Genomic DNA, 16,011 nt, shown 5'->3' on the forward strand with positions numbered 1-16,011 from the left:
CCCTACAATGAAAAAACCATTGCTTGGTGAAAAGCACATCGAAAAGCGACTTGCGTGGGCCCAGGAAAATGTTGATCGAGATTGGGACGAGGTAATATTCATTTTTAAATTTAACTTTTTCGGATCATTATATAGACAATTTAGGACCGGTTGCACCAACCTCAGTTAAATCATTGGTTAATTGACAGCGTGTTAAATGTAATGCCATAGTTAAGCGTCGATTATCCTGTCGCGCGTACCACCACGTTTTTGGATGTCCCGTTTATCTAACCAGATAGTTGTTTCGAAATAACTCCTATTTTACTTTTAACCATCCGCGTGATTGGCTACTTGTCGTCGACTGAAAAGCAAAGACATATGGCCGTGCGCGCCAAATCCAAATAAGGTTCACTCCACGGTCGTGTCCACACTAATCTAAAAAAAGTCAATTTGTATGTGTTTTTTGTTCCAGTCATGTTTCTGTTTTATTCGTGTTATCTGTGATAAGATGGAAGAAAATAAATTAAGAATGCCTAGTTTTCTTCCTAATGCTCCTTCAATTTTATTCAGCAGATCATTTACACAAGCTTCTGTTGAACGAAATCTCGTTTGAAAATCAACGACGTCGCAATTATCAAAAAAATTCCCTCTTTCTTTGAAAATTCGCGGTCTTTTGCGGATAAATTAAAAAATGTCTTCCACTTCGTCATCAGACGATCACATAACTTCTTCCAAAAACTCCAAATTTCACAACGGAATTGCACTTTTAAGGTTAAAGGGTGATTAAATCGCCCTAACCGACCAATTTTGACCGGTTATATTTAACGGTGGTTAATGCGAATTAACCGCCTGTTAAAAAGTGGTGAAACGCGTAACTAGCTTTAACTGAGGATTACATTTTTAACCGAGGTTGGTGGAACCGACACTTAGTAATATGTTTTTATAGAATATACTGTGGAACATCATGCAAGGTATTTTTGGGGTTGAGGATAGAGAGGGGAGCTTATTCCACTGTAAAAATGTTAAAATATCGTAATTTTACACTAAAATACTGCATGAGTTCGGGAATAAGCAGCAGTTGATAAGGGATGTTTACGAAAGTCCAAACTCTGGTTTTATGTGTGCAGCTCCTTGCCCGTTTTCTGCAAGTTGTAAAAGAGTCACAGAGCCTGCCATGAAACGGTGGTTGCACGTCAGGTTCCACTCTAACTCATGCTAATTAACCATACAACGATGGGCTTAATGCAGTGGATCTACAGGCCTTTCTAAATGTTAGAAAGACAACAGACCATAAGTTTCATCATCAAGATGAAGTTGGCGATAAACAATCACGGATAAATCCATCACGGGCTTCAAGGCTACATACATCTTTCAAAGCTTCGGTTACTGACTACACCATGCGTTTAATTGTTTAGTTATGGCTGGGAACCACCGACCTCCATTAAGCAGTCTCACCTTTGATCTGTTTTTAACAAATGAGCAAATTTCATCATCTGGGTTACGGCTTTAAACTGGCGGCTCAGATATGGACGCAGCAGATCACGTTATCCAGTTATCAAGTCGAGTTTGTATTTTGGATTACGATAGGGATTTGAAAAACACGATGGAGTTGCGCGTTTGTCAAATTCCTATCGTCAACCTAAATGAAAACTCGTATATCAACTTTAAAACGTGGTCCGCCGAGTCCATTACTAGCCCACCAGTTTTACGTTATGCCTGCGATGAGAAAATTTGACTCATTTGTTAAGTTTGAACATTTGAAAAAGGTTTTTATCAACTGTTACTTCTCCACAAGCTCATGTCATCTGCCAGTTTAAAATTACGAAATCTTGATGTTTTTTTACAAAGGGATATGACTCTTTCTTCCGTACCTCAATCCCTAAAATACCTCGAATAATGTTCAGTGTAATATTGCAAACCAACATATCATTAATTTGTCCATATGAAAATACACTAAAGTTAAGTTTAAAAACCCATTAAATTAAAGAAATTATAGTTAAATTTTCAAAGCCTGTTCGGGGATAGTGAACATTATCCGACGGAAATGACCAATCGAGTAGAAGTATATGTAACTATGGATATCTCGAATCGAGTCATGGCATATGTGTGGACATCAAAATCTCAAATCGAGCGAGGGGTGCGCTGGCCGAGCAGCCCCCCAGTTCATAAATATATTTGCCACAAGCTTCCTCTTTTCTTTTCTTTTTTTTTTCTAGAATGAGTGGGCATGCATTTACGCACGATTTTTGGGATTCAGCAGTGGCGGTGCCCACTAAATCCACATCCTTTCTGCCGCCGGGCCACAACCATGTAATCCGAGTTGGCATTGATTCAGAGCCATTTTAGCTCTTCTAACGGCTTTTTTCTCGAAGCTGCTTCCCTGGAGGCCGAACACTTCGATATGCCCGCAAGGGGAATATATCTGCAGCTTATCTTCTTTAGAATTAAAGAGGAAATACCAAAGCCATCTTTCCCTTAATCCCGCACTACCAGCAGCTTTCCTTCCTGTCTGGCCCTCTGTTATTCGTTACCTTATGAATAGAGTGTAAGTAGCGGTAACAGCGCGTTGTATCAACATTTTCCTGAAGTATCTCTTGATATTGAACGTCATATGCATCAAAGTATATTTTAGAAATTTTAAAAATTCTCCATTTAAAATGTATAGATGACTCTCCCTTTTGCAAGGATACTAAATTGCTTAGTGCTTATTTATTCAAAACATATTGCAAAATGTTGAACAAAGTTTAGATCGATTTTCACTCAAGTTGAAAAAAGTAAGTTTCCGCCTGTTCCAAACACAATAGACGGGGTGCCACGGCTATATTTCTCTGCAATTTGATGTTTCATTGCTTTTCTTTCTTCTTTCAGGATACCTTTTATTCAAGGAATTCTGTGAGACTGCAGCAGAAGAACCGATTCCCCAACTAAGATTTTATGAACAAGTAGGATTCTTTGATTTATACATAAATAGTTCATTTTAAATTTTGTACTTACATTAGTCTTCAGCTATCAGTATACCAAATAGTTGAAAGAAATCATCGGCTATTGCAGTCGATCAGTCAATAATTTGATTTAAAAAGCAAAATTTATATTTCGGGCAGTTCAATTCCAAATGTGTTTTTAATTACAAACTTCGCAATTTCAAAATTTGTAATTACAATTTGAAACTCTCGGACGTTAACATGGAAATATCATCTTGCAAAAACGATAAAAAAATTTTCTTATTTATTTTTCTTTCTGTAATATAAAGGGAGCAAGGAGTCGATGCGAGAAAAATTAAACGTCCACAGATTCATTGAGTTTGGCCATAACAAGTGTCCTTGAAGCAGTGGATAGCATGTCGGTGCATTGACACTGATCCCCGGTGCGGCGTCCTGTATTCAAGTCCTGCTTCAAAATTAATTTTTGCGCTGTGTCGATTGTTTGCAGATCTTTGAAATTCTCATCAGTCACAGTGTAGTCAACTTGACGAAAGTCAAATCTCAACATGACTGTTTTATTTGATATTGGCAGTAGTTGGCACTGGCACCAGTTGGTGGCAGCCACCTCTAATTATCTTTAAACAATAGAAAAATTGAAATATTTAACGTACTCTGTTCAAATTACTTTCATCTGAGTAAAATATGATACATATTTGCATATAAAAAAACTTTCATTCAATTTTTAAAACATTTTTTTGGATGAAACCGGTTTTTCCTTATCACCCACATAATAATTCAAGAGCCTGATGAAATGAGGATGTTATAAATTAAATTAATACAATGTTTGAAATCTTTTGCGATTATTTTGTATTAGGTAACAATTCAGGAGCATGGTCTAGTTCAAAGTTCATTTGTTACCGCTGTTCTCCTTGCATAGCAGTATGCAACTGATGGTCTAGGTAGTTTCTCACAATACGGCAGGTGAGCCGCTGTGAGCCTTGTGAGCTGCTGCCGGTACCCTACTGACTCCTTAATGTTCAAGATGTTCAGTGCTTCTTGCGTGTACATCACCTGTAGCCGAAATAACAATAGGATGAATAGAAACATGTTTTATATTCCTCTTATTATCTTTACTTCATGACTTAGCTCGCTATACTTATGGATCTTGCTTGCATAGGTTGTCTGTAAATTCCAGTTAGTTTGACTAGCGATGTCGATGATCTAGATTCTTTCACCTTTTTTGTAATGCATCATGTTATCGGGTCGACTGGCTCGGACAAACTGACCCGTCTATAATGCCCGCCACATCATTATGTCTCTGCTAATATTCTTTCTGAGGCATTACGCGACAACCATCAATATTGTGCTCGATGGATTTGTTAGTATGTCTACATAATCGGCACCGGCAACCAAGGTTTGCTGTAACACGTGTTTGCGATCATTTCTGGTGCTAGTAGCCCTGTCTTGAATTGAAATGACGAATTCTTCCGTTTCTGGAAACGGGAGGCCCTTTTTCAGCTGAATAAAGGATATCTCACTATCCACTGCATGTAGATTTAACGTTTTGGGGATATCGCTGTAAATGGCTCTTTGTCTTCATTACATTTATAATTGCTCTATGATTTCTTCCTTATATTTATGACTTCCTCTGAGGAAAAATTTAAGGTTGTGTAGTGCAGATCGAGGTATTTCTATGACTCACCCACAGTTACTGCCTCGATGTCATTCTCGAGCTCGCTCTCTAGCTCTGCGGTTCCTAATTATCCTCTGCTTAAATGCACTATTCGCACTTATATTGTCCGAACGCCATGTGGATTTCATTCGAAAATTGCTGTGTTAAATCGATTGCTTGCTGCAGTTTCTGATCCGAACTAACATATAGCTTCACGCAATGTGAGTTGTGTCCAATCCTCATGTTGTTTCAGTTTTTTTCTTAATGAGCAGTGTCAGTTAGCTTTCTTACTAAGGCATTAAGCTATCTTCTTTCCATGTTGTAAAGTTCATTAATCCTTTATGTACCTGTATCACATATGGATTTCTTAGAAGGTCTTCAGTTTAGTTTCTTAAGAACCTTTAGTGCAGTTTGTCTGTCAAAAGAAATGCCCCACAAAATTAAACAAATTAATCAATTTAATTTGGTTTCTTGAACCTCCGGTACATTATAGTAATTAGAGCACTTTCATAGGTTTTTAATCATAAATATTATTATTTCGTACGTAACAGCAATCTTTCAATTTTCGCTCTATAAGTATACTAACACAGAATATTTATACCAAAGTCTGTGAGCTTCTTTTCGTTAATGGCATTTCGATGATAAATTCCCTGTACATGTCGATCTGTGTCTATCTTTTTGTCATGTAATCATTCATCGCATGAGGATCTCGCAAGATAAGTTATATTTATATCCCAATATATCCCATTTATGTCTCGAGAATTTAGAATATCCTGAAAATATCCCAAAACATGGCAGGATATCTTAAGAATATTGCAATTTCCCCTCGTCTCTATCTTTCTCAATCACATCATTTTAGCAGATTCTATCTATGTGTCAATATTTTTCGAAAAGTTCTGTGTGTGTGTGTGTGTGTGACAGGGCATATAAAATCGTCGACCTATCTTTTTATAAGTCGTATCTTTTCTATCTTATTTTATTATTGTTTACCACTTTAAATATTTTTCTATATCTTTTATAATAAATTTAGCACACCTTTATTTTTTAAATCTCTCTTCTTTACGTCATGTAAGTCATTTTGTTTCTATTATTTTGTAAAAATAATAATTGTATTTTTTTAAAATCTTTTTCTGCTCTTTTGTTAATATTCATTGCCTGTAGTGCCCAGTCTCCTAATTTTTTCCAGCCCTATTAAAATTCCCTCGTAAAATTAATTTATTTCTTGTTGTGATTATAATTCTCTACCTATCTTCCTGAATCCTTTGTTTTCTATCTTAGCTTATGACTCTTTCTTGGCGGCACTTTCCTGTATCTTTTTGAATAATTATAGTTTGCCTTTTTTTAAGTTCCTTTTTTCAACTCTATGTCTTTTCTAAATTGTTTATTGTGTGATCTGACTGATTTCTATCTATCTGTTTTCTATCTCTTTGCCAATATAAATCGCTGCCTGTGATTCTCAATCACTTATTCTTTACCAACCAAGAACATTCTTGCCTATTCATCTGTATCTGTATCTGTGACGTTGCGAATATAATCAATTATCTCTTTATTTTACTATATCTTTTAAACTATACGTACCCTTTCTATTTTCTTGTAGTCCTACTTTTCTACGTTATTCATGCAAATATTTCTCTACGTCTTTATAAAATAATAGTACGTCTTTTCTTTCAATTCCCTCTTGTTAAAATCGCTCTACATGTAGTCTCTTCAAGTATAAATATTTATTCTTTTATCTTTTTGAAACCTTTATTTTCTATCCCAGCTGAACATTGCTTATTCACGCCTGCCCTTTTTCTACGTATAAATTTCAGATTAAATCAAGTCAGACATACATTATTCGACGAGAAACTATTCCTATTAAGTCATTCTCTTTTTTAAATGAGTAATTGTATGCGTTATCATTTAGGAATATACAGGGTTGGCCATATTCGACGAAAAGATTTTGCAACACTGTAACTTTTGACAGAGATGACAGATCGAGTAATGACGTAGCGCGTTTGAAGCATCAGTCTAAGGAGATTTTTGTCATGGAGCAGTACACTTCACGCGAGTGCTCTCAGATTGTTGAAATTTACATTGAACAAAACAAGTCAATTGTGAAAACTCAACGTGCATGGATCAAAATAAATAAAGTGAAAACTGCGCCTTCTGCGACTACATTGTATCGTTTCTATGAAAGATTTTTATCAGGTGAAGCACTTACTAATCCCAAGCGTCCAAATAAAAAGCGACCAAGGCAATCGGATGAAAATATCGCACTCGTACGGGCCAGTGTTCTGAACACTATCCCGTACAATTGACTTGTTTTGTTGAATGTAAATTTCAACAATCTGAGAGTGTTCGCGTGGAGTGTACTGCTACATGGCAAAAATCTCCTTAGACTGATGCTTCAAACACGCTATGTCATTACTCGATCTGTCATCTCTGTCAAAAGTTACAGTGTTGCCAAATGTTTTTGTCGAATATGGCCAACCCTGTAGTTCAAAACCTCTTCCACACAATCTATTGAAACAATTTTCGTTTGTTGTTTCAACTAATTCAACATTCATATATAGTACAATTTTGCAATTTAAAAATGATTGTCTATATAATTATGACTCCTTGATTCTCATTTTTTCCCCTAAATTTGTTTAATATCATACCTTAGTTTATTACAAAATGATGAAAAAAATTTATTTATACGCAATTTTATATACTAAAAGTATATTTTTCGCGTGACTAGAAAACGATATTTCTCTGTTAGAAGTTGATTTCCTCGGCAATGTATGGCGTCACTCTAAAATACCTATTGGCATAAATATATATATTATTACTTAATATAGATGCATATTTTTTGTTAATGATGTATCATACTTGTCTCTTTTATAGTTCATTTGCTATAACAGAGCTGCATTAATCGGCATGAGAGGTATTTTTTATTGAGGTTAGAGATGAGCTTAGAGTCTCAAATTTCTCGGCTTGTACTGTGTTAAGAGAAAGTAACAATAAATTTAACCTAATCTATATCTACCTCAATAAAAAACCTTTTATAGGTTGTATCCATTTCCTAACTATTGTATTAATTTTATTTTAATTCAGCAATCAATTTAGACTCTTGAAATTTGCGAGGACTTGAAGGCCACTATTTTACATTATCGACTTATCGAATCTTACTCTCGGTAGATTTTCTTGTGCAAAGCTAGAAAATCTAATATTACATGAGACAATGCATCGCAAGCGATACTAAAAATGAAACAGAATTAAGATGGATGTTACGCATTTTCTTATATAGGATGTATGTTACAGATAAAAGCATACGAAAAACTCGAATGTCCAGAAGAAAGGAGAAAGCTCGCAAAAGAAATTTACGACAATTTTATCATGAAAGAATTATTGGCTCATTCACATGTAAGTACTCATTTTTATTTTTCATGTGGGAAATCGTATTTTCTAATGAATAAACTTTCTGCAATTGAAGTCATGATACTAATTATCCATAGAAATACGAATAAGAGGGCTTTGGAAATGGATATAATGGCATTAAAATCGTACACCCTAATGCTTTTCATTCTAAGATAATTCCGTTTTTGTCCAAATTATTTTATTGGCGTATTATGTCATGCTATTCAATACTATTCTTACCAAAAATGTTAAGCGCGTCGAAGTTTCCATTAATTTTTGTATTAGGTATTTGATGAATTTCTACGCGGAGAAAAAGTCTGTTAATTTTATGAAATATATCTGTTGTGTAAAATTACTGAAAATTCTTTTAATTTTCCCACGAAAATTGTACACTCTACAGAAAAATAATTTTCTCCAGTCTTACCGAAAATCCTTCAATTTATTAGACTAATCGGCTGCTTGGCTGTCAGTGAAATATATACCCTTTAACATTATCAAAACATAAAGCGAGAATACCGTGTACCGGAGACCAGGGCTTAGCACTTTCAGTAGGAGTTAACTGCCGCGAAACTTTCTTGGCTGACAGAAAGTTTTCATATGATTTTTTTTTGGTTTCACGGGAATCCTGAAAAGGGTTATGGTCGTTAAGGTTACGGCTCATTACGGCTTATCGTCTGCACCCGAGGTTGTGAATTTCTTCTACTCTAATTCGAACGTCTTAATCAAGTATATCTTAATAATATAATTCGAATGTCTTAATCCAAGTCCTGCTAACAGAGATCCACCAATATTCAGGTTATGTCGACCCTACCTCCAAGATGTCCTAATGGCAGCCCATCTCTCCCAGTTCAAGGCAAAGAAGTGGAAGGTGGAGAGGGACCTTCCATACAGGACATTACGCGGTTTGAAATTACCATATTAGGCTTTTATTCCGTCCGAAAAAACGACACAGCTCACCAACCGAGTATGCAGTGGGATTAAAGATTAATGCCTTAAAACTAAAAAGCTCTGAAGGCAGAACCGTGGAGACTCGGTTCGCAATCCTCAGGCATATTCTCAGGAAGTGGTCTCCCGTGCAAACTTGTAAGGTTTTCAGTATCATCACTAGGTTGATATACGGTCTCGGGAGCCTATATCATCTAAACCATGGTCTTCGCGATTTAAGTGAGTAGTGAATCAAATATTCAGTGCGCGAGACTTTATTCTTTCCATAGCGCGTTAGTATATCTCGCGAATATCCCCAAAAAGTATTCATCTTGGCTTCCCTCGAAGCCTCCCGGAATAAGTTCTCGTACAAAGCTGTTATTGGAAGGCAGCAGTGGTTCTTGCTTCCTCGTCGGCTGTCTCGTTACGTATTATCTCCACGTGAGATAAAACCCTGGCAAGGCGGATCAAGATTCCTAACCGTCCAGCAAATGTGACCCCATTGACCACCAATTGTGCGAGGTTGTTCCGAGGGGGTTCAAGAATTTTTGAAAATTACCACGTTCTTTCACTGCTACCCTGGCACTCAGATAACAGCATGGAAAAGACCCTGAAGTTTGGCAGTCAAATAAGACAAGAAGTCTCTCAATCTAACCCCAAATCTTAGAATCCTAACTGTAATGAAGAAACTGCACGCCACAGCACCCGAAACCGGGTTCACCGAGCCATCGCACCAGGATATCTCGTGCCAGCATCTTCTTAGAACAGTTTCATTGGAGACGTCGTTTCCCTAAAGGCAAGGGAGCTTCCATAAAGAATGTAACATTATGAAGCTATAACTGTGCGTGTCGGCGTGGATATCAGCTTTTCAATCAGCGGACTCCCGCTCGACCGAAAATTCCCCAGAATAAATCTATTAGCCAAAAGTGCTATCCTCATAGACAGGGGCTTCCTCGAACTCCGACAGCAGAATTGAGATTTGGGGTCGAACTCAGACATCCAAGAGCCAACCTCAATGAGGCATACTGAACCCAATCCAACATCCTTAAAGCAGTCTCATTCGCTCCAAGGAGGAGGGGAGCACCCTACTACAGTTAGGACCTGATTAAACCCTTATGAACTGTGAGTAGAAGGGTCGGAGCTGCTCCCCAGGTAACTCCAGAAATGACCCGCATAAGAGGAACTTATTCCTGGACCTTAAGAAAGCGCACAGCTGGCACTATGGGATGGAGATTGAAAAGCCCATATTCCTCAGTCAGGGCGAAAGCGATTCAATCGCACGAAACAGCATAGCCAGGGCATCCTGATTTGCATTGGAGGTCACGTACAGGAAGATACATTAAGCTAGCGCCTCCACAATCGAATTTTGGGGTTTTTGTCATAGCTCAGAATTTTGGGCTTTTTTTGGAATTTTTTGGGCACCAATTAAAATTTGTGTGCTCCTTTACTTTTTTCGAAAAATCGATTTCCTTGTGGAGTTGCTAGCTGAAATTAACCCAGCACACCCACTTTTTAAAATCACTCAATAATAAAAATTCAATTTAATCAGAATTTTGTGCTTTTTTGGGCTCTTGAAATCCCCCCCCCCCAATTTCCCCAAAACAACCCTTAACTTTCAAAATCAACCTCCTTCGAAAAATTGAATTATATAAGTAATTTAATCACTGTATATTTATGGGCTTTTTTGGGCTTCCGAAAAATACCCACTTCGATTTTTGGACACCAAGCCTTAAGGTAAAAAATTAACACCTTTATAAGAAGCAGATATAAAATTGTCAAACTAATATTTTTGACAATTTTACACTGTCAATAGAGTCTTTGATTTTTGGGCTGCTCGAAAATACCCACTACGATTTTTGGGCTCCAACCTTTAGCGTCAAAAATCAACCCCTCCCTACCACGTAGATACGACTTAGTCAAAAAATAACTTTTTTGAGAATTTTACACTGTCAATAGAGTCTCGGATTTTTGGGCATCTCTAAACTATCCGCTACGATTTGTGAGCTTTAACTCTTAATTTCAAAAATCAACCCCTCTACCACGTGGATACAACCTTGTCAGAAAGTAACTTTTTTAGAATTTTACAGTGTCAATAGATTTTGATTTTTGAGCTCCCTGAAAATACGCACTCCGATTTTTGGTCTCCAGCCCTTAACATCAGATGATAAACCCCTCTCTACCAAATAAATATGACATGGTCAAAAAATAATCTTTTTGTGAATTTTATAGTGTCAATATAGTCTCTGATTTTTGGGCTCCTCGAAAATACCCACTACGATTTTTGGGCTCTAAACCTTAACGTGAAAAATCAACCTCTCTCTACCACATAGATATAACTCTGTTTCTCCTGGAACCCTTATCCCTTCGCGCTCGATAATTTATTTAACTCGTGCACCGCGCCCGGTCTTTGCATATTCTCCAGACTTGTGCAAATATTTAAGAAAATTAAAGCTCAAAGCATTGACAACAGTAATTTGATAATCCTAAATTCTTTTTTGTCAAAGCTCCTTCGGCTTTAACTAACACATTCTGATTACGCATCTCATGCTTCGCAATAGAATTTGTGCCTCAAATTGTATATCATTTCCATAAATGTGTATTATTACCATTTCTAAAATGCTAAATATGACGAATATGCTAGTCCTCTAGGATATTTACTACGTTAAGGCCGATGTCATTCGCTTTGTTACCGCTCAGGCAGGAACGTCGAAACTTTCAAGGAGTGCAAATTTGGCACTTGTGTGGTAACGGTGTGCGTGAAGTCGGTGCTTGTGTAATTTGAAGTATTTTTATTTTCGTCAATGTAATAAGTGAAATTATATTGAATGTAAATATTTCAACATATTTTTGTGTTTTCAATATAAATTTATGAAGTACTTGATGTTTTTCTCATATTTTTAAAGAAATTTTAAAGTACTATTTTTTGTGTACAAATCATAAAATAATCAAAGAAAAATGTGCATTATTATTACAGAATGTCCGAAGAACAGCACTTACGTTATAATTAACGTAATTATAAGGCAGTGCAAGCATTAGATGTGGAAGAGGACGCTGGCGAGGAGGAAAAGGGTCTCTGTTCCGATGAGATTGGAGAGGAGTTCGTCGTATCTGACTAAGGTTTTAAGAGATTGCTAAGGTTTTAAGAGTAGATGAACCGATTGTTAGATGTTACACTGTAATTCGCGAGGAAAGTCGTGCCAGATATGCACTCTGTGAAACGGAAAGATCTGGGCGAACGCTCATGAGGTGCAACAATTGCATGCGCCGTATCTGTGATGAACAAAGATGCGCCGTATCTGCGATGAACACAGATGCGGATTATGCATTGAATCTTCCGTGCATATGGATTAATTTAATTTTAATAATGTACTTTTATCACAGTGTTGTGTAAATTCCATTTTATGTACATTTTATTACAAAATACAGTACTTTTATCCTGAAACTAAATGGTTTACTCATTTGTTGCATCTGAAAATATACCCTATTTTCAAACTCTCCTAAAAAATCTTTAGTTTTTTGTTATGTTATTGGCATATTTTTTTTTTATTCAAGTGTATCATTTCAACTTTAATTCCCAAAAAAAAAAATTAATTTCAGTCAAATAGAAACAAAGTGGCAATTTTAAAAAAAATTTTTTTTATACTACTTGTTTTGAATTTGACGCATTTTTATTGTTTAATTTGTTCCTTTTGTACTTAAAACCATTTTCATTGAATTCCTTGGGAATTTCTACCCCAAAAGTACCGATTATACATTAAATTTGGATTAGTTACTTGCGAGATATTGAATTTCAAATATTACAAATCCTAAATCGCATCAGCGTGGTTACTACGTATGCTGATTTGAGGTGTGGTTACTAAGGGTTAAAAAAATGCGCATTCTTTAGAAAAAGTGTTTTTATTAAACATTTTATTGCAACTTCCACCATTTTACACATACGGTATATTCATCAGCCTTACCGTTGTTTAACTTCTGAATTAAATCCTTCGCCTCAGTGACCCAGACTTAGTCAATTGAATTTTCTGCCGCATCGTGTTCTACATCGCAGTTGTGGTGTCCTATTGCTTCATCTTCTAATAATTCACTAAAAGTCTCTCAAACTGTTCTGGATTTTTCTAAAACTCATCTTCCCGTTTGTGCTATTACTGAATTTCATTGAATTTTTTTCATTTAAATTTCAACTTCTTTTATCTCTAATTTTAATTTTTGAAGAAAAAAATAAACTGAAATTAGGAAAAAATATTCTTTCTTCATTTAGCTAGTAAACAATGAAAAAGTCAAATTTTTAGTCTTAAATTGAAAACAATCGATATAGGTCCAGCATGGGTACCCCTCTCATTTTCAACGCTGATGATTTTGGGCTATTTAAAATTTGTGATTGCATTATGAGAAAGTCAAATATTCATCGATTTTGGCAACAATTTCGTCAATTTTCCCCCAAAAAGGTGATAAAATAAAAAAAAGTACGGAAGCGCCCTCTGGCGCCACTCAAAAAGTAAAAATAAATGCCAAAACTGGATTCCTTGAACCCGAAAATCCCCGGATATACATTTGGCTCGAGAAAAAAAATACGTTTTTGATTATTATAGATTACATATAGATTATATAGACAATTTAGGGTCAGTTCTACCAACCTCAGGGCAATCATTGGTTAATTGACAGCGTGTAAAATGTAATACCATAGATAAGCGTCGATTATCCTGTCGCGCGTTCCACCACGTTTTTGGAGGTCCCTGATAGAGGGTCCCTGCACCAAGGGTTTCTGATGAATATGGTTACAAAAATAAATAGGCAGTCGCGGACAATTGTCCAGGGGTGTTTATGAAGGAATAATACCCCTTATACGCAGCCTTATCCTTGCATGCGGGGCTCTACAAGCATGGACGAACCCCTCTCCCTAGCATCTCGTGGGAACAACAATGACAACACCAAACATAGTTGTAGTAAGTGAGGTTCAAAACAGAAGAACGCGCAGGACTCCCGACAATGGGTCGGCCAACAAGGCCGACCGCTCTAGAGCTGGGGGAGCCAATGAAAATGGATTTAATGCAGTGGCCCGGCGGAATCTCGGGACTTTTAGGTGGACGGAGCGACTGAATCACGACTTGCTAGAGTGCTACGATGCGAGTGTGGCCCCTGAACCGGGTTACATGGCACGGCAGCATACTCTGTAGTGCGAGTAACACCCGGAGCTATCGCAATTTTCGCATGAACGTCTGCGAAACCATGCCGAACTACTCCAAAAAGGGGATATGTAAGCGGAACGCCTTCTCTACCACAGCTAGAACAAGCCGGCTACAGAGCAAGAGAGGCAATACTGAGACCAACCGCGGGCAGGCATCCAATAGAGGAAGAGCGATGCTTTATGGCCCGGAAAAACATCAACACCAAGGTTTCTCTCAAGCCTAAAGATCTGACTGAAATAGATGACGAGCTTCGTGGACATTTTTCCGAAGAATCCGACCTCTGGGCTCTTAATTATTGTGTGTATAATGCAGCAAAAGCTTTAGCCGATGCGGACCGTAAAACAAAACCAACGGTTGATCATAAGACCAAAAGACGAATGCATCAACTTGCCATAAAGATAGGCTGGGCAAGACAGTACGCGTCCCGCATTCAGTGTAAGATGACTACATCACATCTGGCAGGAATTTTACCGCCAAGGTTGAAAAGTTCGCGCGCGAAGTCCAGGTCCGTTATCACACAGTGATAACGCAGGGCGTGCTATGCACACCCCGAGCATTTAGCTCACATACTATCTAGTTGTCAAACTCACGCGGGAACGACCTACATTCAAAGGCACAATGCGGCACTAAGAGTGCTTTATTACCATCTCTGTGACTCTTACGGCATTAACCTTAATATCGCTCCTCTAAATGCTCCTTGGGAAATCGAGTCAATTGTCGAGAATGGGAAGTGCCGCATATACTGGAACTTTATATTCTCGATAATTGTTTCTGTTGCTTACTCGAGGCCTGAAATGGTTCTTCTTGACTTCGAGAAGGGAACCATGTTCGTTATCGAATTTTCGGCAACAGCTGACAAAAGCATTATAGCCAAGGATACAACTAAGGCTTTTAGCTCGTTAGTTGCATAAAGTTGCGTTATCTTCGGTGGAGGCTACTAAAAGCAAAGCATGAAACAGTGTGTCATTCCAAGTTTTAGGGTATTCATTGTTTGTGACAAATGCATAAGAATCCTTCTTTGCGCTGACATCGGAGCAGCGAACTCATTGGACGTAGTTACCGCTCAATCAAAAACGAGTAATAAAAATAATTATCGTAATTAAAATAAATAATGATTACAAATCGCACAAGAATGCGCGCTAACACTGCTAAAAGCTAGTATTCACTTAAAAATGTGCCTTTCAATTTTCAGAGTTTATTTGCCTATATGATAGTAGTATACTCACTAATGTATATACTTTTACTACCATCCCTCCTCGAACTACAGGGGGTGAAATTTGCATCCCCTGGGCAAAGCGGGTATTTTTAAATGGTCATAACTTCCTTTCTACAAATGAGAATTTAATTTTCTATGAGTTATTCCTGAAGTGTTTTCAAGTCTCTTTCATTCTGTGAAATCGATTGTTTTAAATTTTTATTAAAAAATTGCCATTTAAAATGTTTATTTAATATTTCCTACTCTTCGGACAGTTTTTATTTTTTTAAAGTATTTTTAAACGATAGCTTGACTCTTTTTTAACCAAAATACTTTTTGGAATTTTGGGACTGAAAATAGTTATGTAGTTATGCGCAGATATCCGAAGGAAACCATTCCTCGCGTACTCGGACAGGTTGGCCAGTCCTACTGGGTACTCGATTGTATGCATGATTCTTCAGCGAAGCTGCACTAAATTCATCATAATTTGTTTAGTGCGCCTTATTTCGCGCATTCTTTGATTTTCTGAACTTGAGGCTTTTTGCCTTTCTTCGGAAACAGATCATGTTCTGTTGCGAATGAATTTTTTTTAATTTGCAATTTTCCGTTCTTATTTGGAATAAATACATGGTATTTTAGAGTGCCGGGAATTGTAATTGCTTCAGTGAATCTAGTTTCTAGAGCGCTGGAAAATAGCTTTTGCCGCCAGTCTTTTCAAATTTCCAGCAATCCCGTCACCTGGACCTTTTCCAT

General features: G+C 37.1%; 1 protein-coding gene across 1 annotated transcript in view; it reads left to right on the top strand.

The window, feature by feature from the left end:
- LOC117181323 (G protein-coupled receptor kinase 1) overlaps nucleotides 1-16,011 on the top strand; it is a 268,557-nt gene that overhangs the window by 62,417 nt on the left and 190,129 nt on the right. The window contains exons 4-5 of the mRNA XM_033373882.1: nucleotides 2,848-2,921; nucleotides 7,858-7,959. Of these exons, the coding sequence (XP_033229773.1) occupies nucleotides 2,848-2,921; nucleotides 7,858-7,959 (176 nt within the window). The remainder of the gene's footprint in view (nucleotides 1-2,847; nucleotides 2,922-7,857; nucleotides 7,960-16,011) is intronic.

This window comes from Belonocnema kinseyi, chromosome 10, assembly GCF_010883055.1.
Source record: "Belonocnema kinseyi isolate 2016_QV_RU_SX_M_011 chromosome 10, B_treatae_v1, whole genome shotgun sequence".
NCBI classification, from domain to species: Eukaryota; Metazoa; Arthropoda; class Insecta; order Hymenoptera; family Cynipidae; genus Belonocnema; species Belonocnema kinseyi.